The following is a 26,125-nucleotide window of genomic DNA, read 5'->3' as shown; positions in this document are numbered from 1 at the left end:
ATCTCATTGTAGATGAAGGTTCATATTGGAATTGCCCCCGTAACACAGGCACTGCTCTTGGAACGCCTCAAGGATTTTCCTGTAGTGCTTATGTTTTCACTTTGAAAAAAAGCTATCACTACAAAATAACTTAATGGATTTGTTTATCCTTGATATTCGAGGATTGAGTCTTCTGTACATCTCATAGATAGCGTCTATGTAGGGGGGAGAAGCTACCACTTTTATTCTTCAGGCTTGCTCTCTTCAGGTTTCTTCACTCTTAATATTAAAATCTGTCAAAATCTGTTTTTCCGTTTTTCAGCTGTCGCTGATTAGTTCCATTCATCTTTCAGATAGTATTTGTAGATTTTCATTACTTTCAATTGCTACACAATTGCTTTCTGAAGAAAGGAATCTCCAAGCTATCAAAAAATCAGGAAATTTTGTTCAGGAAAACCCCTAATTCGTTCAATGAGACAGGTTTGAATTGTCTTGCCAATGTTACGATTACGATTTCACTTTTGATGCATTGTCCAAACGAGTACAAATATAATCCATGCAGTAACTCCTCTCAGTCATAAGAAAGTTCAATTTGATTGAATTTCTTTCACGGAGGAAAAATAAATAATATAAACTGAATCAAAACACACGTTGTCGTATAATTCACCATAAAGGTTGAATAAACTCTATGTATTGTGTGAACTACATATTTTCAGTGCGACATCGCTGTAAATTCCTTTTGGAAACTTGTGTCCGATCCAACCATTTCCAATTTACCAATAAAATGAAAGTGATGCGGAATATTAATTAGATATTTTCCAAGTACTTATTTCAGCAAGTGCATTCTTGAATCCTAATCAAGTAATGCGTATGCGTGTAAGACAATATCACGATTCAACCTCGACATTGAGCCATTTGAAGCAACCCCACTTAGAATGGAACGTCATCATTTCAATAGTATATATTCCACAGCACACAGTTGATTAAATTATAAGTTGCAGAACTCATACTCAACAACAAACCAAAAATGTTCAAACTGGTAAGTACTCACTTCCATGATATACGAAGGGTTTTGAAATATATTCTGTTGATATATGGAATGCAATTCATTGATCAACAGATAACACTTCGGATTGAATTATTTTATATTGGAAAAGGGAACATTCAAACGTTTTTGTGTATTTCACAATATTGTTTTTAAACAACTGACATTTTTTTTCAGTGTATTTTCGCCGCTATTCTTGCCATTGCTGTGACTTCTCCAGCACCTGAAGCTAAAGCTGATCCGAAAGCTGACCCCAGTCTAATTGCTGCTGCCTACACAGCCCCTGTTGTAGCTGCTCCTGTTGCATACACATCTGCCTATTCTGCTCCTTTGGCGTATGCTGGTTATGTGGCCCCCTCTGTGTATTCTGCTGGATACACGGCCTATTCTCCCTACACTGGATCTTACGTAGTTTTGTAAAATCTCCTCTGAAATGACTGCTAATTCATGGAAATAAACATGTTGATTTGATGTAATTTGTTTCAATCTGAATTATAAATATCCTTACAAAACCAGTACGACGGTTTCTAGACATATACCGAGTGACAACAAATTCATTGGATCTGGTGCCATTCAGTTGTTAATGAGGTGAAAAATGTTAAGTATGGTTTGAAGGTATAGTTTGTCGAAACCGATATTTTCAATGAAAAAACACTTGAAAATCTATATATGGTTATCCGAAAGTGGATGAATCTTAGAACTCTTCATTGCGATTTAATCGGATATAAAATTATCTTTTCAACGATGTGACATATTATGTATCTACCCATTTCTATTCAAAATAGAGGCGTAGGATGCTATATTTTCTTAAAATTTAATATGGAGGCATTTATCGGATAACTCAATGTAGGAAGAAACAAACGACGAAGTTTGATCAGTTTCATGTAGATGTTCCATGTAGATGATTACCCTTCGTTTGGCAACTTATTTCACACATCAAGAAAAGCCGTTAGTTTTTTTGGTCATATCGTTTCATATGAGTCACGAAACGATAATATGATACTCAACAAATCAAGCACTTCATCAACAAGATTGCACAAGAATGTTTATTCTATGAAACAAGCAAGTAGAACTAATAGCTGTTAGGTTTATACTTGTCAAATAAAATATGGTGGAAAATTGTCAAAAATTCAAAAAATATCAGACTACCAATTTCTTGCAAAGTATCAAACACCATTTTGTTTTTGAGAATCGAATTGGTTGCTCCAAAGTAACTAGTAGTCTTATATTCGTTACCAGATGAAAATGAAGTAGGTTCACAAATCTATTCCTTAAATTATGAAATAAACCTGGGATAGTTTCGTTGCAAGCACTTCTTTTTTTATCCACGGGGTATGAAATATACAACTGTGATGTATCGTATACTTCAGATATGACGTATTCCCTCAAAAACTTATGGAGCCGTCAGAGAAGTTACAACTCTCATTCATCTCCTGATTTGTTACGCCTTTGACCCAATAATTTTAAGTATCCCTTTTCTATATTCTCTGACAAAGTTTATATGAAAAATAATCCATCATTTTATTCGAAAAATGTATTTGTTTTTGAGAGAAATTGAGATCAACTGAAATGTGCATTTTCGATTAATCTAATAACTGATCTAATTGGCCAAAGTTATGAAAGTTGTACTGTTCATTTTTCTCATTCAACAATTCATCTGATTCAAATAATGTGTACCTGACTTTTCCACACATTGATTGAGTCTGCAAACCTATGGTACTGCCTTTCCTATTATTTTCAATTATAACTATTATAGTTCAGTGGCAGAATCAATATTCTCAAAATATTATAAAAGCAACTGTTGGTTCTTGCATGTCATCAAGACGATTCTATGTTTTTGAACCAATACCCCAAGTAACAATTTTTTTTATAAATCAATGATTATTTCACCATACCCAGCGATAATTGTGTTGGGAGGCCATGAAAATGAAATGAAACTTGATGGCATTTCCAAAATTCATGTCATAATCATTTTATATTTCACTCATATCTGGGCCAGAAAAAATCGTTATGCAATTTATCCAAATGGGCAACAAATGCAAATGTTCTGTGAAATTTTAGGACATGATGGAAAATCGTTTGGTTGATCATTTTATCTTATTATGAAATTGAATGTACAGATCATTCTGTAATGAGTGTTTATAGAAAAAACACAAAATGATAGATGTTTCGAGTCATATCACAACACAAAATATAGTGATCAAATTTATTTTCATCAGACTTGTTCCTGAAAATAATAATATTTTCGATGATTTTGTGAAAGAGCCAATTGGAGAAATCTATAAAGTAACAAACAATAACCACAACCATCACGAAACATCAAACACTATCAATATTAACACAAAATCAACAGTAACAGTCATTTTTCGAAACAAGATACTGAAATCGAGCAGTTGTAATCCATCTCTGCGATCGACAGAAGACTGAACCCCCAATATCATAACTAAATAAGTCTCCCCAAATAATCTGTTGTAAAGCTAAGCTTCGACATAGACCACCATACGAAATTTTTTCACTGTATTTTACTGCAGCACTCATTACAAGGCAATTTGATGGATTTTTTGTTCATCCTGAATATTCGGGGATTGAGTCTTTCGTCCATCTCGTAGATGGCGTCTACGTAGGGGGAGACACCATCACATTCTTTAGGCTCGTTCTCTCCAGGGGTCTTCGTGAAAGGATAGTCATCGCTGTTCGTACCAGTTTTATTCATCTTCCAGATAGTTTTTGTAGATTTTCTTTTCCTCCAATCATTACATAATTGCTTTCAGAAGAAAAGCCTCTCCTAGCTTTCGTAAAATTAGTAAATTTCAGGCAGAAAATCCTCTAATTTGTTCAATGAGCCAGGTTTGTATTGTCTTTGGGAAAAAATACTGCAATGATTATACGATTCTACTTTTGATGCATTGTCCAAACGAGTACAAATGTAATCCATTCAGTGACTCCTCCCAGTTTTGAAAAAGTTTGATTTGATTCAATTCCGTCCTTGAAATACGTCTCAGTACGGCAAATAAAAATTGAATCAAGACACATGTCATCGTATAATTTACTATAGAGGTTGAATAAGTTCCATGTTTTGTGTGAAATTCATAATTTTAGTGCGATTACGGAGATTTTCTTTTCAAACTGGTGTCCGATCTAACTATTTTCAATTCATCAATGAAAAGAAAGTGATGTGGAATATTAATCAGATATTTTCCAAGTACTTATTTCAGCAACTCCATTCTTGAATCCTGATGAAGTAATGCGTACGCGTATAAGACAATATCACGATTCAACCTCGACATTGAGCCATTTGAAGCAACCCCACTTAGAATGGAACATCATCACTCCAATAGTATATATTCCACAGCACACAGTTGATGAAATTATAAGTTGCAGAACTCATTCCTCAACTAAAAACCAAAAATGTTCAAACTGGTAAGTGCTCACTTTCATGGTATCCGAAGGGTTTTAAAATATATTCTGTTGATTTATGGAAGGCAATTCATTGATCAACAAATAACACTTCGGATTGAATTATTTTATATTGGAAAAGGGAACATTCAAATGTTTTTGAGTATTTGACAATATTGTTTTTGAACAACTGACATTTTCTTTCAGTGTATTTTCGCCGCTATTCTTGCCATTGCTGTGGCTTCTCCAGCACCTGAAGCCAAAGCTGATCCGAAAGCTGACCCCAGTCTAATTGCTGCTGCCTACACAGCCCCTGTTGTAGCTGCTCCTGTTGCCTACGCATCTGCCTATTCTGCTCCTTTGGCGTATGCTGGTTATGTGGCTCCCTCTGTGTATTCTGCTGGATACACGGCCTATTCTCCCTATACTGGATCTTACGTAGTTTTGTAAAATCTCCTCTGAAATGACTGCTAATTCATGGAAATAAACATGTTGATTTGATGTAATTTGTTTCAATCTGAATTATAAATATCCTTACAAAACCAGTACGACGGTTTCTAGATATATAGCGAGTGACAACAAATTCATTGGATCTGGTGCCATTCAGTTGTTAATGAGATGAAAAATGTTAAGTATGGATTGAAGGTATAGTTTGTCGAAACCGATATTTTCAATGAAGAAACAATTGAAAATCTATACATGGTTATCCGAAAGTGAATGATTTTTATTAGAACCCTTCATTGCCTTTTAATCGGATATAAAATTATCTTTTCAACGATGTGACATACCGGGTGTCCCACATTTTATGTGACAGGCAATATCTGGTTTGTTGAAGGAGATACACAAAATTGTTTCATACAAAAGTTTTAGGAGTTCATGAGAGCTATATTTTGATATAATTTTCAAATATACAGGGTGTTTGATGTAGGTGCTGCAGACCAAAATTCTATTTTTTAAAATAGAACGCCCTGTATATCATTACATATTCAGATGCTACGTTAAATTTTGATATCATTTCATGTTTGGTTTTTGAAATTCGGTTACGGCGTTGTTGAGTTATTGCACTTTTCCTTAAATATAAAGTTTCAAAAAAACTTATTTACTCGTACACGAATCCAGTCTATATCTTCCATTGAATTGAACTAGACTACTACTGAATACAAACCATTATTCTCACCTCTACGATACGATATCGATATCAGTTGAATATAATATTGAAATTCTTGAGAATGTGACTAACTTGAGGGTGAATTGCTTTATATTGCACAATTTCATCAAGTACTTACGCTTGTTGATGCCATAGTAACAAATGTTGTTGAATTGTATCTACTTGTCAGTTCGATTCAGTGATTCTTTGCAAAACAGTAACTGTGTTCTTTGTGCGAAAACTCCAGTATGCCTTTCGCGTTTAGTCCAAGTGATTGCATTGATATGTTATTAATTTTTGGGGAATGTCAGAAAAACTGCCGTCAAGCACAACGTCTATACCAAGAACGTTTTCCAGACAGACCCATTCCGTCACGAATGACTTTTTCGAGAGTTGTAGAAAAATTGCGAACTGGGTCATTTCCTTCTACTATAAAGCATCGTCATCATACGAGATCTGTTAGAACTGAAGATTTAGAGATCAATGTGTTGGCTTATATTATTATTCATCCACATGTTTCTATCCGTACTCTTGCAGAAGAAATCGGTGTGAGTAAATCTAATGTACAGAGAATTCTGAAAGAAAATAAATACCACCCATTCAAAATTCAGTTGGTACAAGGTTTGAAACCCACGGACTTTGAACGACGACTTGAATTCATTGCTTGTATTCAGGTAATATTACATGAAAGTCCTAACATATCCAGTCAAATTTTGTGGAGCGATGAATCGCGATAACACAATAATGGAGTTGTGAATCGACATAACAGTCACTATTGGTCTCAAGAAAATCCCCACTGGGTCCGAGAAAGTAATTTTCAAACTACTTGGGGTATTAATGTATGGTGTGGGTTGTTCAATGGCCGCATCATAGGACCTTACTGTTTCAATGAAAATCTCAATGGATTGCGATATTTACATTTTCTAGAAAATGATTTGATCCCGTTGATGGAAGATATTCCCATAGCAGAACGACAAGGAATTTGGTGGCAACAAGATGGTGCTCCTTCTCATAATTCACAGGTTGTTACTGAATATCTGGATAGAACGTACCCAAATAGATGGATTGGTAATAAGGGTCCAATTCGGTGGCCGGCTCGTTCCCCAGATTTATCATCCCTTGATTTTTTCCTATGGGGTTATTTAAAAGATATTGTTTTCACTACTCCCCCTTTGAATGTGGATGATCTGAAAATGAAAATTCGACTAGCGTGCAGTGATATTACGCCTGATATTATAAGAGCGACTTGTACGAGAGAAGTGATTCGACGTTTCGAAGCCTGTATAATATCTAATGGACATCACTTTGAACAATTTTTATGACTTATTTCTAGGTACCTACCATTCTTATGAAATGATTTATCAAGTTATATTATTTACATTGTTATTAATTAAAGATTTGTTTTCGAATACACCTCTTTCAATTTCTAATTGTTTCATATTCAAAATGATTCCTGACTGAATTCCACAACTCAAAATTGAAACCATTACTTCGAACACCCAAAATTTTGACTAATTTTCATGTGATCTGATGCAGAGAGAATAATTGTATGAGATATTAAAAAAAATAATAGTCGTTCTCAAGACTTTACATTTTAAGCAATAACTCAACAACGCCGTAACCGAATTTCAAAAACCAAACATGAAATGATATCAGAATTTAATGTAGCATCTGAATATGTAATGATATACAGGGCGTTCTATTTTAAAAAATGGAATTTTGACCTGTAGCACCTACACCAAACACCCTGTATATTTAAAAATTATATCAAAATATAGCTCTCATGAACTCCTAAAACTTTTGTATGAAACATTTTTGTGTATCTCCTTCAACAAACCAGCTATTGCCTGTCACATAAAATGTGGGACACCCGGTATATACCTACCCATTTCTATTCAAAATAGAGGCGTAGGAGCTATATCTTCTTCAAACTCAATATGGAGGCACAATTTTGTCGGATAACTCGATGTAGGAAGAAACAAACGACGTAGTTTGATCAGTTTCGTTTAGCAACTTATTTCACACATCAAGAAAAACCGTGAGTTTTTTTGATCATATCGTTTGAAATGAGTCACGAAACGATATCATGATACTCAACAAATCACGCACTTTATCAACGAGATTGCACAAGAATGTTTGTTCTATGAAACAAGCAAGCAGAACTAATAGCTGTTAGTTTATACCCGACAAATCCAAAATGATTGAAAATTGGCCAAAATTCAAAAAACATCAGACTACCAATTTTTTGCAAAGTATCAAACACCTTTTTGTTTTTGGGAATCGAATTGTTTGTTCCAAAGTAACTAGTAGTCTCATATTCGTTTCCAGTTGAAAATGAAGTCGTTTCACAAATCCATTTTTTGAATAATGAAATAAACCTGGGGTAATTTCGTTGCAAGCACTTCTTTTTCTATCCACGGTATCTGAACACAATGTTGATGTATCGTATACTTCAGATCCGACGTATCCCCTCAAAATCGTCAGAGAAGGTATAACTATTATTCACCTCTTGATGTGTTACGACTTTGACCCAATATTATAAACGAATCATTTTTGGTATTATTTGACAAACTTTATATGAAAAATAATCGAACATTGTATTCGAACATTGTATACGAAAATTGTATTTGTTTTTGGGAGAAATTGAGATCAACTGGAATGTGCAAAGTTATGGAAATTCAACTGTCCATTTTTCATATTCAGCAATTCATCTGATTATTCAAAGCATGTTTACCTAATTTTTCCACACATTGATTGAGTCTGCAAACCTATGGTACAGCCTTTCCTATTATTGTCCATTTTTATTATTATAGTTCTGAAGCAGAATTAATATTCACAAAATATTATAAAAGAAACTGTTGGTTCTTGCATTTCATCATGACGATTGTATGTTTTTGAACCAATACCCCAAGTAACGATTTTTTTTATAAATCAATGATTATTCCACCATACTCAGCGATAATTGTGTTGGGAGGCCATGCAAATGAAATGAAACTTGATGCCATTTCCAAAATGAATCTGTCATAGTTATTTGATGTTTCATTCATATCTGGTCGAGAGGAAATTGTTCTGCAATTTATCCAATTTGGCAACAAATGCAAATATTCGGTGAAATTTTGGGACATGATGGAAAATCGTTTGGCTGATCATTTTATCTTATTATGGAATTGAATGTATAGATCATTCTGAAATGAGTGTTTATAGAAAAGACACATACTAACAGATGTATTGAATCATTCACAACACAAAATATTGAAGACAAATTTTTTCATCAGAATTGTTTCTGAAAATAATAATATTTTCGATAATTTTGTAAATTAGCCAATCGAAAAATTTATGAAAAACAAACAATAATCACAACCATTACGAAATATCGAACACTATACAAATTATCACAAAATCAACTGTGACAGTTACTTTTTGAAACCAGATACTGAAATCAAGTGGTTGTGATCCATCACTGGGATCGACAGAAGGCTTAATTCCCGAATATCAAAACTAAACGAGTCTCCTCAAGCTGATCAGTTGCATAGCTGAGCTTTGACATATTCCACCATACGAAATTTCTTCACTGTGTTTCACTGCAGCTCTCACTACAAGGCAACTCGATAGATTTGTTCATCCTTGATATTCGAGGATTGAGTATTTCGTCCAACTCGTAGATGGCGTTTACGTAGGGAGAGAAGCCATCATTATTATTCATCAGGCTTGTTCTCTCCAGGTCTCTTCGTAAAAAGATTGTCACCGCTGCTCTTTATACCCGTTTTATTCATTTTCCAGATAGTTTCTGTAGATTTTCATTTCCCTCAATTACTACATGATTGCTTTCTATAAAAAAGCCTCTCCTAGCTATCTAAAAATTAGGAAATTTCATGCAGGAAAACCTCTAATTTTTTTAATGAGCCAGCTTCGTATTTTCTTTGAAAAAAAGTACAGCAGTGATTAGACGATTTCACTTTCGATGCATTGTCCAAACGAGTACAAATGTAATATATTCAGAAACCCATCTCAGTTTTAAAAAAGTTTGACTTGATTCAATCCCGTCCACGAAAAACGTATCAGTAAGGCAAATAAAAATTGAATCAACACACACGTCATGGTATAATTCACCATAGAGGTTGAATAAATTACATGTCTTGTTTGAACTTCATAATTTTAGTAAGATTTCGGAGAATTTTTTTAAAAATTTTGTCCTATCTAACCATTTTCAATTCACCAATGAAATGAAAGTGATGCAGAATATTGATCAGATATTTCCCAAGTACTTATTTCAGCAAGTGCATTCTTGAATCCTAATCAAGTATTGCGTGCGAGTGTAAGACAATATCACGATTCAACCTCGACATTGATCCATTTGAACCAACCATACTCAGAATGGAACGTCATCATTTCAATAGTATATATTCCACAGCACACAGTTGATTAAATTATAAGTTGCAGAACTCATTCCTCAACAACAAACCAAAAATGTTCAAACTGGTAAGTGCTCACTTCCATGATATCCGAAGGGTTTTGAAATATATTCTGTTGATATATGGAATGCAATTCATTGATCAACAGATAACACTTCGGATTGATTTATTTTATATTGGAAAAGGGAACATTCAAATGTTTTTGAGTATTTCATAATATTGTTTTTGAACAACTGACATTTTCTTTCAGTGTATTTTTGCCGCTATTCTTGCCATTGCTGTGACTTCTCCAGCACCTGAAGCTAAAGCTGATCCAAAAGCTGACCCCAGTCTGATTGCTGCTGCCTACACAGCCCCTGTTGTAGCTGCTCCTGTTGCCTACACATCTGCCTATTCTGCTCCTTTGGCGTATGCTGGTTATGTGGCTCCCTCTGTGTATTCTGCTGGATACACGGCCTATTCTCCCTATACTGGATCTTACGTAGTTTTGTAAAATCTCCTCTGAAATGACTGCTAATTCATGGAAATAAACATGTTGATTTGATGTAATTTGTTTCAATCTGAATTATAAATATCCTTACAAAACCAGTACGACGGTTTCTAGACATATACCGAGTGACAACAAATTCATTGGATCTGGTGACATTCAGTTGTTAATGAGGTGAAAAATGTTAAGCATGGATTGAAGGTATAGTTTGTCGAAACCGATATTTTCAATGAAGAAACACTTGAAAATCTATACATGGTTATCCGAAAGTGAATGATTTTCATTAGAACCCTTCATTGCCTTTTAATCGGATATAAAATTATCTTTTCAACGATGTGACATACCGGGTGTCCCACATTTTATGTGACAGGCAATATCTGGTTTTTTGAAGGAGATACACAAAAATGTTCCATACAAAAGTTTTAGGAGTTCATGAGAGCTATATTTTGATATAATTTTTAAATATACAGGGTGTTTGGTGTAGGTGCTACAGACCAAAATTCCATTTTTTAAAATAGAACGCCCTGTATATCATTACATATTCAGATGCTACGTTGAATTCTGATATCATTTCATGTTTGGTTTTTGAAATTCGGTTACGGCGTTGTTGAATTATTGCACTTTTCCTTAAATATAAAGTTTCAAAAAAACTTATTTACTCGTACACGAATCCAGTCTATATCTTTTATTAAATTGAACTAGACTACTACTGAATACAAACCATTATTCTCACCTCTACGATACGATATCGATATCAGTTGAATATAATATTGAAATTCTTGAGAATGTGACTAACTTGAGGGTGAATTGCTTTATATTGCACAATTTCATCAAGTAGCTTATGCTTGTTGATGCCATAGTAACAAATGTTGTTGAATTGTATCTACTTGTCAGTTTGATTCAGTGATTCTTTGCAAAACAGTAACTGTGTTCTTTGTGCGAAAACTCCAGTGTGCCTTTCGCGTTTAGTCCAAGTGATTGCATTGATATGTTATTGATTTTTGGGGAATGTCAGAAAAACTGCCGTCAAGCACAACGTCTATATCAAGAACGTTTTCCAGACAGACCCATTCCGTCACGAATGACTTTTTCGAGAGTTGTAGAAAAATTGCGAACTGGGTCATTTCCTTCTACTATAAAGCATCGTCATCATACGAGATCTGTTAGAACTGAAGATTTAGAGATCAATGTGTTGGCTTATATTATTATTCATCCACATGTTTCTATCCGTACTCTTGCAGAAGAAGTCGGTGTGAGTAAATCTAATGTACAGAGAATTCTGAAAGAAAATAAATACCACCCATTCAAAATTCAGTTGATACAAGGTTTGAAACTCACGGACTTTGAACGACGACTTGAATTCATTGCTTGTATTCAGGTAATATTACATGAAAGTCCTAACATATTCAGTCAAATTTTGTGGAGCGATGAATCGCGATTCCATAATAATGGAGTTGTGAATCGACATAACAGTCACTATTGGTCTCAAGAAAATCCCCACTGGGTCCGCGAAAGTAATTTTCAATCTACTTGGGGTATTAATGTATGGTGTGGATTGTTCAATGGCCGCATCATAGGACCTTACTTTTTCAATGAAAATCTCAATGGATTGCGATATTTACATTTTCTAGAAAATGATTTGATCCAGTTGATGGAAGATATTCCCATAGCAGAACGACAAGGAATTTGGTGGCAACAAGATGGTGCTCCTCCTCACAATTCACAGGTTGTTACTGAATAACTGGATAGAACGTACGCAAATAGATGGATTGGTAATAAGGGTCCAATTCGGTGGCCGGCTCGTTCCCCAGATTTATCACCGCTTGATTTTTTCCTATGAGGTTATTTAAAAGATATTGTTTTCACTACTCCCCCTTTGAATGTGGATGATCTGAAAATGAAAATTCGACTAGCGTGCAGTGATATTACGCCTGATATTATAAGAGCGACTTGTACGAGAGAAGTGATTCGACGTTTCGAAGCCTGTATAATATCTAATGGGCATCACTTTGAACAATTTTTATGACTTATTTCTAGGTACCAAACATTCTTATGAAATGATTTATCAAGTTATATTATTTACATTGTTATTAATTAAAGATTTGTTTTCGAATACACCTTTTTCAATTTCGCAATTGTTTCATATTCAAAATGATTCCTGACTGAATTCCACAACTCAAAATTGAAACCATTACTTCGAACACCCAAAATTTTGACTAATTTTCATGTGATCTGATGCAGAGAGAATAATTGTATGATATATTTAAAAAAATAATAGTCGTTCTCAAGACTTTACATTTTAAGCAATAACTCAACAACGCCGTAACCGAATTTCAAAAACCAAACATGAAATGATATCAGAATTTAACGTAGCATCTGAATGTGTAATGATATACAGGGCGTTCTATTTTAAAAAATGGAATTTTGATCTGTAGCACCTACACCAAACACCCTGTATATTCAAGTATTATATCAAAATATAGCTCTCATGAACTCCTAAAACTTTTGTATGAAACATTTTTGTGTATCTCCTTTAACAAACCAGATATTGCCTGTCACATAAAATGTGGAACACACGGTATATACCTACCCATTTCTATTCAAAATAGAGGCGTAGGAGCTATGTCTTCTCCAAACTTAATATGGAGGCACAATTTTGTCGGATAACTCGATGTAGGAAGAAACAAACGACGTAGTTTGATCAGTTTCGTTTAGCAAATTATTTCACACATCAAGAAAAACCGTGAGTTTTTTTGATCATATTGTTTGAAATGAGTCACGAAACAATATCATGATACTCAACAAATCACGCACTTCATCAACGAGATTGCACAAGAATGTTTGTTCTATGAAACAAGCAAGCAGAACTAATAGCTGTTAGTTTATACCCGACAAATCCAAAATGATTGAAAATTGACCAAAATTCAAAAAACATCAGACTACCAATTTTTAGCAAAGTATCAAACACCTTTTTGTTTTTGGGAATCGAATTGTTTGTTCCAAAGTAACTAGTAGTCTCATATTCGTTTCCAGTTGAAAATGAAGTCGTTTCACAAATCCATTTTTTGAATAATGAAATAAACCTGGGGTAATTTCGTTGCAAGCACTTCTTTTTCTATCCACGGTATCTGAACACAATGGTGATGTATCGTATACTTCAGATATGACGTATCCCCTCAAAATCGTCAGAGAAGGTATAACTATTATTCACCTCTTGATTTGTTACGACTTTGACCCAATATTATAAACGAATCATTTTTGGTATTATTTGACAAACTTTATATGAAAAATAATCGAATATTGTATTCGAACATTGTATACGGAAATTGTATTTGTTTTTGGGAGAAATTGAGATCAACTGAAATGTGCAAAGTTATGGAAATTCAACTGTTCATTTTTCATATTCAGCAATTCATCTGATTATTCAAAGTATGTTTACCTAATTTTTCCACACATTGATTGAGTCTGCAAAGCTATGGTACCGCCTTTCCTATTATTGTCCATTTTTATTATTATAGTTCAGTGGCAGAATTATTATTCTCAAAATATTATAAAAGAAACTGTTGGTTTTTGCATTTCATCATGACGATTGTATGTCTTTGAAACAATACCCCAAGTAACATTTTTTTTTTTATAAATCAATGATTATTTCACCATACTCAGCAATAATTGTGTTGGGAGCCCATGGAAATGAAATGAAATTTGATCTCATTTCCAAAATGAATCTATCATAGTTATTTGATGTTTTATTCATATCTGGTCGAGAGGAAATCGTTCTGCAATTTATCTAATTTGGCAACAAATGCAAATGTTCGGTGAAATTTTGGGACATGATGGAAAATCGTTTGGTTGATCATTTTATCTTATTATGGAATAGAACGTATAGATCATTCTGAAATGAGTGTTTATAGAAAAGACACATACTAACAGATGTATTGAATCATTCACAACACAAAATTTTGAAGACAAATTTTTTCATCAGAATTGTTTCTGAAAATAATAATATTTTCGATAATTTTGTAAATTAGCCAATCGAAAAACTTATGAAAAACAAACAATAATCACAACCATTACGAAATATCGAACACTATAAAAATTATCACAAAATCAACTGTGACAGTTATTTTTTGAAACCAGATGTTGAAATCAAGTAGTTGTAATCCATCACTGGGATCGACAGAAGGCTTAATTCCCGAATATCAAAAGTAAACGAGTCTCCTCAAGCTGATCAGTTGCATAGCTAAGCTTTGACATATTCCACCGTACGAAATTTCTTTACTGTGTTTCACTGCAGCTCTCACTTCGAGGCAACTCGATGAATTTGTTCATCCTTGAAATTCGAGGACTGAGTATTTCGTCCAACTCGTAGATGGCGTTTACGTAGGGAAAGAAGCCATCATCATTATTCATCAGGCTTGTTCTCTCCAGGTCTCTTCGTAAAAGGATTGTCACCGCCGCTCTTTATACCCGTTTTATTCATTTTCCAGATAGTTTCTGTAAATTTTCATTTCCCTCAATTACTACATGATTGCTTTCTATAAAAAAGCCTCTCCTAGCTATCTAAAAATTAGGAAATTTCATGCAGGAAAACCTCTAATTTTTTCAATGAGCCAGCTCAGTATTTTCTTTGAAAAAAAGTACAGCAGTGATTAGACGATTTCACTTTCGATGCATTGTCCAAACGAGTACAATTGCAATATATTCAGAAACCCATCTCAGTTTTGAAAAAGTTTGATTTGATTCAATCCCGTCCACGAAAAACGTATCAGTGAGGCAAATAAAAATTGAATCAACACACACGTCATGGTATAATTCACCATAGAGGTTGAATAAATTACATGTCTTGTTTGAACTTCATAATTTTAGTAAGATTTCGGAGAATTTTTTTAAAAATTTTGTCCTATCTAACCATTTTCAATTCACCAATGAAATGAAAGTGATGCAGAATATTGATCAGATATTTCCCAAGTACTTATTTCAGCAAGTGCATTCTTGAATCCTAATCAAGTATTGCGTGCGAGTGTAAGACAATATCACGATTCAACCTCGACATTGATCCATTTGAACCAACCATACTCAGAATGGAACGTCATCATTTCAATAGTATATATTCCACAGCACACAGTTGATTAAATTATAAGTTGCAGAACTCATTCCTCAACAACAAACCAAAAATGTTCAAACTGGTAAGTGCTCACTTCCATGATATCCGAAGGGTTTTGAAATATATTCTGTTGATATATGGAATGCAATTCATTGATCAACAGATAACACTTCGGATTGAATTATTTTATATTGGAAAAGGGAACATTCAAATGTTTTTGAGTATTTCATGATATTGTTTTTGAACAACTGACATTTTCTTTCAGTGTATTTTTGCCGCTATTCTTGCCATTGCTGTGACTTCTCCAGCACCTGAAGCTAAAGCTGATCCGAAAGCTGACCCCAGTCTGATTGCTGCTGCCTACACAGCCCCTGTTGTAGCTGCTCCAGTTGCCTACACATCTGCCTATTCTGCTCCTTTGGCGTATGCTGGTTATGTGGCTCCCTCTGTGTATTCTGCTGGATACACGGCCTATTCTCCCTATACTGGATCTTACGTAGTTTTGTAAAGTCTCCGCTGAAATGACTGCTAATTCATGGAAATAAACATGTTGATTTGATATAATTTGTTTCAATCTGAATCATAAATATCCTTACAAAACCAGTACGACGGTTTCTAGACATATACCGAGTGACAACAAATTCATTGGATCTGGTACCATTCAGTTGTTAATGAGGTGAAAAATGTTAAGTATGGATTGAAAATATAGTTTGTCGAAGCCGATATTTTCAATGAAACAATGTATACAATGAAAAATGTATACATTGTTATCCGAACTCGAGTGGAGGAATTTTGAAAGAACTCTTTATTGCCATTTGATCGAATTTAAAATTAGCTCTTCTATGATATGATATATTATGTAGTCATTGTGTCAATTGTGGAACATGTTCAATAAGGAATAACACTTCCAAAATACAAATCATGAAATTATAAAACAAAAACAAATTAAAAATTGACAAAAAATCCAATCATCATTTTGCTTTTGGGAATCGAATTGGTTGTTCCAAAGTAACTAGTAGTCTTATATACGTTTCCAGATGGGAATGAAGTCGTTTCACAAATCTATTTCTTAAATTAAGAAATAAACCTGGGGTGATTTGGTTGCAAGCACTTCTTTTTCTATCCACGGGGTCTGAAATATACAACGGTGATATATCGCATACTTTAGATATGATATATCACCTCAAAAACTTATGGTGCCGTCAGAGAAGTTAAAACTATCATTCACCTCCTGATTTGTTACGCCTTCCACCCAATATTATAAACAAATCCTTTTTTGTATTCTTTGACAAACTTTATATGAAAAATAATCGATCATTTCATTCGAAACATGTATTTGTTTTTGAGAGAAATTGAGATCAACTGAAATGTGCAAAGTTATGGAAATTGAACTGTCCATTTTTCTTATTCAGCAGTTCATCTGATTATTCAAAGAATGTTTACCTAATTTTTCCACACATTGATTGAGTCTGCAAACCGTTGGTTCGCAGACCAGCGCACTGACCAGCACACACTACGGTGAAAAAATAATACTAATAATAGATACGTACATACAGCCTGTAAAGACGTGAGTATTTCTCTTTAGGGCAGCTACCCGAGAAGCTGATGAATTCGGTATAGTTTTCGACACTGAACGAGGTGACCACAACTCTGTCACCGAGTTGGAACCCGTTCAGCAAAAAGCTCAGATGAAAGCCGCATAGATCACCTTACTTCTGCGGAAACACAAGGATAAGCCAATGCATGGGGTCTTCTTCAATAACCTTGGCTTATTAAAGCGACTGACGTTCGCTTTTCTCAGGTCGAGTGGGCTGAAATAGGTAACTGAGGAGTTCACCATGGCTTACCAGGATGGTGTTTCCAACAAGTTAGTCTACAGCAGTCGCGTGATGGGTATAGAGGTTCCTGACACAAGGTGCAGTGCCTGCTGCGAGGCGCCCGAGACCCTAATGTCTTTGCTATCAGCATGTCCAGCATATGCGGTCTTGGCCTATATCCATCGACATAAGGCGGCCCTAATAGTGCTATATTACCATTACGGTATTGGCGAGACGCCGGTGTTCCCAAACGCTCCGGGGATACTGAATTCGTTGTGGAGAACGAGAAGTGCCGAATTTATTGGAACTATTCGTTCCCCACCCTCAAGCTCATATGAGCTAATAAGCCTAATGTGGTTGTTCTGAACATTGGAGTCCTCGGTGGAATGATGTTCTCTCTACTCTCTCATTTTAAAATCATACCGGCTTGCCGCACTAAGGCAGAAATCTTAGAAATCTCAGAAGGGTTTTTGTCAGCTTGACTTGAAGATGTATAGAATCATATTACAATACAAAATTTTGGGTACAATTTTTTTTTCATTAGAATTGATCCTGAAAATAATAATACTTTTGATGATTTTGTGAATCAGCCAGTCGGATAAACCTTCAAAAAAACAGATAATAGCCACAACTATTACGAAACATCAAAAATTATAACAGTTATCACAAAATCAACAGTAACAGTCACTTCTTGAAACAAGATACTTAATATTACTGAAGTTTTTCTCTAACACCAAATCGTTATTTCAACACTTCGATACGTGTTTTGATCACCATGTGATCATCTTCAAGTGAAAGATTAATCTTCCTTTCGAACATGATCTCTTGGTGATTGATTTGGTGTTGGGAAAAAACTCCAGTGATATTCATTACTACACCAAAGATTCCAAACAGTGTATCACAAGTAAAGATACTGAAATCAAAGCAGTTGTGATCCATCTCTGGAATTGACAGAAGACTCAATCACCGAATATCAAAACTGAACGATTCTCCCCAAGGCGATCAGTTGCAAAGTCAAACTTCGACATGTACCACCATATGAAATATCTTCACTGTCTTTCACTGCAGCTCTCACTACAAGGCAACTCGATGGATTTGTTCATCCTTGATATTTGTGATTGAGTCTTTCGTCCATCTCGTAGATGGCGTCTACGTTGGCTTGTTCTTTTCAGGTTTCTCCGTAAAAGGATAGTCATCGCCACTCTTTATACCTGGTTAATTCATCTTCCAGATAGTTTTTGTAGCTTTTCATTTCCTTCAATTACTTCATAATTGCTTTTTGAAGAAAAGCCTCTCCTAGCTATCGAAAAATTAGGAAATTTCATGCAGGAAAACCTCTAATTTGTGCAATGAGCCAGGTATGTTTCGTCTTTGAGAAAAAGTACAGCAATGATTATACTCGTACAAATTCATTTTTGAGGAATTGTCCAAACGAGTACAAATGTAATCCATTCAGTGACTCCTCTCAGTTTTGAAAAAGTTTGATTTGATTCACGATAGGTTTGGAATAAATTACACGTATTTTGTGAACTTCATAATTTTAGTGCGATTCCAGAGAATTTATTTTTAAACTTGTGTCCTATCTAACCATTTACAATTCACCAATAAAATGAAAGTGATGCGAAATATTAATCAGATATTTTCCAAGTACTTATTTCAGCAACTGCATTCTTGAATCCTAATCAAGTAATGCGTACGCGTGTAAGACAATACCACGATTCAACCTCTACATTGAGCCATTTGAACCAACCACACTCAGATAAAAAACGTCATCATTCCAATAGTATATATTCCACAGCACACAGTTGATAAAATTATTAAGTTGCAGTGCTCATTCCTCAACAACAAACCAAAAATGTTCAAACTGGTAAGTACTCACTTTCATGAGATATAATCTGTTGATTTATGGAACCTAATCCATCGATCAACATATCACACTCCGGATTGAATTATTCCATATTGGAAAAGGGAACTTTCGAATGTTTTCCACAACATTATATTTAAACAATTGACATTTTATTTCAGTGTATTTTTGCCGCTATTCTTGCCATTGCTGTGGCTTCTCCAGCACCTGAAGCTAAAGCTGATCCAAAAGCTGACCCCAGTCTGATTGCTGCTGCCTACACAGCCCCTGTTGTAGCTGCTCCTGTTGCCTACACATCTGCCTATTCTGCTCCTTTGGCGTATGCTGGTTATGTGGCTCCCTCTGTGTATTCTGCTGGATACACGGCCTATTCCCCCTATACTGGATCTTACGTAGTTTTGTGAAATCACCTCTGAAATGATTGCTAATTCATGGAAATAAACATGTTGGTTTGATATAATTTGTTTCAATCTGAATTATGAATATCCTTACAAAACGACGACAACGGTTACCAGATATAAACCAGGTGACAACGAAATCATTGGACATGATGTCATTAAGTTGTTGGTGTGGTGAAAAATGTTAAGTACCTATAGATTGTAGATATAGTTCGTCGAAGCCAATATATTCAATGAAATCCTTTACAGGATTATCCAAAAATTAACTCAAGTGAAGAATTTTGAATAAAACTTTCTATTTCCATTCAATGGGACATAAAATTATTCTGTAAACGTAGCTATTTTTATTCAAAATAGAGGCGTATGAGCTAATTTCTTCATATTCGATATGGCGGCACTATAACGTCATAATATTGTCGAACAATTTGATGTAGGGAGAAACAAACGACAAAGTTTGATCAGTTTCTGGATGAAAATTCAGAAATTGAATATTTTTCACAAATTTACGTATTTCTTCTTGATTTTTTCATCACCATCTTTTACTTCACTCATCTCGAAAGTCTCAATAGAAAGTCAAATTTTTCGAACCTCGACATCGATGTGTACTTGTTTCACTACAAAAAAATGTAGCTGTTCATTTTTCTGTGTAGGTGAAACAGTAAATAAGAATCTAAGGATTAACTCACTATGATATAGAGCAGCTTTGGCACTTCGACTGCATATTAGGGTTTCATAACTTGTAGTGAGAAAACAGATATTATGGAAAATTGGAAAATTCATGAATAAATTCAGCCTGTTTTTATGTATAAAATATCTGTGCCCACTTGGTCTAGTATTTCCTGCCGAGACCCTATATATAATCATGCACAACGTTGCCTATTTTCCAGTATTTTCCAGACTGATGATAGGTATTCGGAGAAAATGAACTTACTGAACATACTGTATGACGTATTCTACCTTTGAAGTGATTCTTCACTGAAATCTCTTGTGTTAGGTCCAAAGTGAGTGGGACTATTCGATTCTCCACCGCAACCCACAAGGGCTTATTGTGGCTCACACCTATTCACACTCGACCAAATAAACCCAGCAACTGTTTGGTATCAAGCTTCAAAGGGTGAATGAACGCCTTGGAGTGGGCCAATCCTGGTGTTCAATGTTTGTTTGGCAAAGCCTAAAGTGATGTCAATGACAGATTCTGGTCCGATGAAGCTGCTTGCCGCACCCTCCTTTGCAAGGGAGTCAGCAGCCTCATTACCTTCCAGGCCAGTATGGCCAAGAATCCAGACCAGAGACAATTTGTTGAGTCTTCCTATCGAGAAGAGTCGTGTTTGGCAATTTACTACCAATTTAGACGTTGCTTGGTAGGAGCCAAGAGCTTTCAACGCCGCTTGACTGTCCCAGAATATTTGTATGGACTTCAATAGCGTAAATTTCCGCTTGAAATGCAGTCGTATAGGTTCCTAGGCAGGTTGATATCTCTGTCCTGAGTCTGCGACTTAAAACACCTGCACCAGAATCTGAAGGTGTTTTTGATCCATCTGTGAACCAACAACTATCTGCCTTCAATATTTCCTTCTCCCGGAGGTTCCAGTCGTCTCTACTCGGGAATAGTACTTCATGAAGCAGTTCGTAGTTGACAGTTGGAGAGATGAAGTCAGAGATCATTCCCAGAATGGTGTGACTTCCAGTATCAACCAACAGTCTGTTGCACTCTGCATTAAATTGGTTTGTGCAATTGGCAATGTGCTCAAATTTGTATTTAGTCCATCTAGCCTCTCTCTCCAGAAAAATGTGAAGAGGAGGTAGACCTAGAAGCATTTCCGTGGCCGCTGACGGTGTGGTACTGATGACAAACCTGTCTCTGTAAGCCAGAAGGCTTCGCCTGGGCCGTTTCCCCTCGTGTATTCATTGAAATTGAACTGTTGATGACTATTATGAATGTTAAAATAACAGTTACCTATCATATGAGATAAAACTAATTGAAACTTGTTGTAACATGTTCAAATAACACTTCGTTATGACATTTTCACTCAACAGTGCAAGAAACCGTAACATGTGTTTCCACATACAAAAGCATATTGAACACGCCTCAATAAATTGTGAAGTGGATTTCCGTTGGAATATTATGAGCGAAGACAACAACAAACTGCGTTACTATTAGAGAGTAAACAATGTAATTATCGAGAAACTACCAAGCCTGAAAAAACATCGCAAAACTTCACTTCTCTCAATTCAAAATTTTTCGATCCACAATTTTAATTATTATCTTCATTGATGTAGTATGCAGCTAAACTAAGTTGTGTGAAGTTGTTGCTTTCAGTAGATCTCTGAACCACTTCTGATTCTCTTTTTGATGAAAGATGGCTGAAATCACTTCCCTTTCAAATAAATATTTTTCTGAAAATATGCATTCGGTATGATTTCATGAATTGTTAAAATATTTTTCGAATATACAAATTGTACTGTTTCGCATTATTTTCACTGGACGAAAATCAAAATGATTCTGAAGACTGTATCAAAGAGAGCTGCATAGATACATACAACGTACCTACACAGTAGATTCTGCCTACCGGATAAAAACTACTTTCCCAGCTAATACCACGCTAGACATATTCGACAGATATTTATTCAAGACCAGTTGTTGTCCGCGGCTTCGCCCGCGTAGAATTTGGTTTGTCACATTGCGTTTCGTGACAGTCCATTTCAAACAAATTCACATTTTCACTTTAAAAATACAGTGAAAAAATATGCCAATTGCACTAAATAACGAATGTCTTCGAGAATCGAAGCATGTCACCTATAAAGAAATTCGTTAAACTAACACAACCGTAAGCGACGTCTGCCCTCACGCGTCTGCCCGAGTTCTAGGCGATGGCGCTTCATTGCTCAAACCACTCCTATATATACATTCTGATGTATAAGCTGTATTCATATGAAGTTTGATCTAAATCCGTTCAGTCGTTTGGGCGTGAAAGAACCACAAACATACATACATAAATTTATCCATCCTCACAAACTTTCACATTCATAATATTAGTAATCTTTCAAATATTTCTTGTTCATCCAGCAGCAGAACCATGCTAAAATCAATCGAGTATGTCACCTACAAACCGGTTTCGAAGTATTACTCCTCGTCAGTGCAGGAAGTATCCGACAGCTGTGTGCCAGCTTCATCTCTTGAACAAAGCCCCAAGCGGTGAAGAAATGTCTCATGTACAACTACTCTAAACAGAAATCATAATAATTCCGAAGAATGGAAAAATGAGTATTGAGTGTGTTGCATGTTGCTTATTTTCATACCTGTTTTTTGTAATTGTTCTATATCTGTCGCATACAATTCAATGTCCAGTGTGGTATTGGTCAGGATAGTAGTTGTTCATCGGCAGGCGTTTGACAGAACCTATTGCATGGGTACGTTGGGAGAGATGAATGTTTTGATATTTTTATTTCGTAATATTTATTTATTATCACCAATTCTCCAGACATAATGATAGGAAAATTTTGAGTATGAATTTCCCAAATAATTCAACTTGAGGAAACACAAAAACCCATGAGAAGCTGATAAAAGTAAAACTGAAACGTCTTGCGTAGAAACGGTAAATAAAAAAATAGGCACTTTTCTCAATCACCAGAAATGCAATACTCTTCTCGACGTGCTTGTGCTTGTTTTTCGATAATGGAAAGCTGATGTGACCTCTTTGCTGAATGCCGAAAAACAATGAATTCATTCAGTTGAATTAATGAATGTGATTCATTTCAAAGGAACCCTTTTGTCGAGTCAACTTCATTTTCAATTTGAAACGGTTTGCCCATGAAAAGTTAACGTACAACAAGATTTCTACAAGAGCAAATCATTGAAAATGTTGATCAAAAAAGAAATGAGAAACAGTCGTTTCATCCTCACTGATACATTAATTCAAATGGACACTTTCATGAAGAAATTGCTGCAGAAATCCCTATTCAAATTATGAAAACCTAATCAAAAATTGGGTTGAACTTGTTATCACGTACCAAAGCATTCACAATATGCTCAGTCATACAAGGACCTAGGCGTCCTGCATATCAATTAGAAATATTGCGTATGGATACTGTATATCACACTTATGAAGGGTATTTCATAACAAATTGATGTCAATGACATTCGTTCATTCTGTGAACACTATGCTACATTTCAGTTTATATTTATTCAAAAACCATTTTAATCAAAATTGTTGCTGAAGGATATTTTCCAAAACAAAAACCAAAAACAGTTATTCAGTTATACTGAATAACCGTAAAAAAAATTGTTTACTGTTTACATGGAACTTTTCCATTTATTACGTTCGTGATATGTACCATAGCTACTAAAACTCCATTTCCTGAAACAGTTGAATAGCTGTGTCATCAGGAGTTTGAATTGAACATGTATCGTGATGACTTTTTCTATATCCAACCATTTTTTCCTCGAGTATAAATGATAATAATAATAATTTATTTTCCCAAGAAACATACAATGTTTATAGCAAAAAAAAAACAATAATTCAAAACAATTACTGAAACATAACTGATTACGAACAGAGCAAACAAAAAAATGAGAAATCAGAACTAAAGTAGAAAAGAAATACAAATATACATACATATACACACATATATATCATTATCAACTTGAACGTAAATGTACTCATCAGATAATATATCTATACAAACAATAAATTAATATGGAATTTTTGTTTATTAAATTTTTTTAAAGGATTCGATAGCTCATCGTGAAATTTAATATCTTTATAATAAATCCAATTTTTGTTTCCATTTTCATCAATTTCAGATTGCCTGAATATCTTGTCAAATTATTGTATTGGTCACCATTGATTTTGAAAGTAAAAGTGAGATATTTGAGCTTATTTTTGGCCAAATGAATGAAGGAACCAGAGCAATCAGGAGTATTGATTCTGCTATTTTTTTGCTCACGAAGGGTATTCAAAAACAACCCCAAGAATTCGAAGGAATCCTCTTGTTGTCTTAAAGAGTATCTAGTGGACTTCTAAGACTCCAGGAAATCGGCTGGTGAAAAAGATGATACATTCTTACGAAACTGCAACTGCATAAAAAATTGTTTGAGTTTGGTGAATAAGTAGGAAATATCGTTCACGTTCATCGTTAAAACCTCGTACTTGAAATGTTTCGTCATAAACAACACTTTTAAAATACTATTCATGTAGCAAATGTTTCCTAAATTATCTAATCCAATTTTCTTCTCAAGATTTTCAGGACAACTGTCTTCTGATTCGTAAGGAAGAACATGTTTCACAGAATCTGTGTCAGAATCATTTCTCAAGCTGCAGTCGATCCTTCCAAATGATGAAGAGTTTTCTTGAGGGATCGATCGGGCTCTTGTTTCATGAAGCTGAAAGGTAACCAGAACCTCGAGGACCGCAGCTCATATTTGGGGGACAAGAATGACCTATGTCCATTTACAGCACTGAAAAAAAATAAGGTGGATCAATCACTTGCGAATTAACCTTGCTAGGGGGCTGATGAATCATCACAGGTATCGGCTTGTTTCAAAAAGATTTCAGTTCCTTACTAGAATGAGGGCAATACATAATCCCATCAAAATTATGTGATGAAGGAATAGTTCCAAGGACCGAAGCAGCATAACCACGTTTAATAGCAATACGAATTATTTCAATCAAAAAATAAATAGAACTGTAATTTTTTGTTGCTCCATTCCACTAAGCATATTTTTCATTATATATAATTGAATTAACAATGTGTTCTCTTTTCCAGAAATGGAGTTGCAGTACAGTCAAAAAAGTAATTTTGCAAATATCTGTTATGAAAATTCTTAGGAAGTTGATGAATGAAACACAAAACCATAACATTCAAGAAACTAAAAATCCTCAATGCATTATCTGATCGACTTTTCTGGGGACTTTTTTTTTCACAATCTTGAGACACACGTTTAACATCTGTGAAAGAAATTTCAAAATGGAACAAATCGAAGGAAAAAGTTGCAGTTACATTCGATTCTGGCATTTCTGAAGGAAATATATATATATATATATATATATATATATATATATATATATATATCAAAATCACCATGGAGGTGGAAACGAATAGATTTTTTCAGTTATAGGAAGGCAAAGTAGCTTTTTTGAGTTTGTTGCATGTATTATCTTTTATGCATTTGTTCGATCCACGGTATGTTATTATCGAGATGTATGCCTAAGAATTTTGTTGAGCTTGATATTCCATGTTGATTGTTTTTATATTCAGATTGACCAGGTTTGGGTTATTACTGCATGCACTGTTGAATTGAATGAACGTAGTATTTTGTAGGTTCCCCAGAAGATGGTTTCTTGTACATTATTCATAGAATTGGTTCACTGCTAAGGTCACTTTCACATTGAGAGTACTTGGCGAGGAGCCCGTCACTATAATTGTGTCGTCTGCATACATGAATATCTTTCCCCCTTCAATGAAGTCAGGTAGAT

The 26,125-nt window shown here is 34.8% G+C and overlaps 5 protein-coding genes across 5 annotated transcripts; all 5 read left to right on the top strand.

Annotated features, from left to right (window-relative positions):
* The first annotated feature begins 697 nt into the window (after nt 1-697).
* On the top strand, nt 698-1,502 carry LOC141481653 (uncharacterized). Its single transcript, XM_074173567.1, has 2 exons — nt 698-1,018; nt 1,202-1,502. The coding sequence occupies exons 1-2, from the start codon at nt 1,007-1,009 to the stop codon at nt 1,442-1,444; spliced, it is 255 nt and encodes an 84-aa protein (XP_074029668.1). The 5' UTR covers nt 698-1,006; the 3' UTR covers nt 1,445-1,502.
* Nucleotides 1,503-4,310: 2,808 nt separating this feature from the next.
* On the top strand, nt 4,311-4,921 carry LOC141481700 (uncharacterized). The gene is made up of 2 exons (XM_074173713.1): nt 4,311-4,444; nt 4,628-4,921. The coding sequence occupies exons 1-2, from the start codon at nt 4,433-4,435 to the stop codon at nt 4,868-4,870; spliced, it is 255 nt and encodes an 84-aa protein (XP_074029814.1). The 5' UTR covers nt 4,311-4,432; the 3' UTR covers nt 4,871-4,921.
* A 4,968-nt stretch (nt 4,922-9,889) lies between these two features.
* LOC141481699 (uncharacterized) lies at nt 9,890-10,523 on the top strand. Its single transcript, XM_074173712.1, has 2 exons — nt 9,890-10,046; nt 10,230-10,523. Exons 1-2 carry the CDS (start codon nt 10,035-10,037, stop codon nt 10,470-10,472), a joined length of 255 nt encoding a protein of 84 aa, XP_074029813.1. The 5' UTR covers nt 9,890-10,034; the 3' UTR covers nt 10,473-10,523.
* Nucleotides 10,524-15,494: 4,971 nt separating this feature from the next.
* On the top strand, nt 15,495-16,134 carry LOC141481698 (uncharacterized). The gene is made up of 2 exons (XM_074173711.1): nt 15,495-15,652; nt 15,836-16,134. Exons 1-2 carry the CDS (start codon nt 15,641-15,643, stop codon nt 16,076-16,078), a joined length of 255 nt encoding a protein of 84 aa, XP_074029812.1. The 5' UTR covers nt 15,495-15,640; the 3' UTR covers nt 16,079-16,134.
* Nucleotides 16,135-19,116: 2,982 nt separating this feature from the next.
* On the top strand, nt 19,117-19,711 carry LOC141481697 (uncharacterized). Its single transcript, XM_074173710.1, has 2 exons — nt 19,117-19,254; nt 19,413-19,711. Exons 1-2 carry the CDS (start codon nt 19,243-19,245, stop codon nt 19,653-19,655), a joined length of 255 nt encoding a protein of 84 aa, XP_074029811.1. The 5' UTR covers nt 19,117-19,242; the 3' UTR covers nt 19,656-19,711.
* The last annotated feature ends 6,414 nt before the right edge of the window (nt 19,712-26,125 follow it).

The sequence above is a fragment of the Leptinotarsa decemlineata genome, unplaced genomic scaffold (assembly GCF_025532065.1).
Source record: "Leptinotarsa decemlineata unplaced genomic scaffold, Ldec_3_MD MMD2_tig00000251_RagTag_RagTag, whole genome shotgun sequence".
Taxonomy (NCBI): domain Eukaryota; kingdom Metazoa; phylum Arthropoda; class Insecta; order Coleoptera; family Chrysomelidae; genus Leptinotarsa; species Leptinotarsa decemlineata.
The sequence above is the reverse complement of the archived record's forward strand: the minus strand, read 5'-3'. Positions and strand labels throughout refer to the sequence as shown.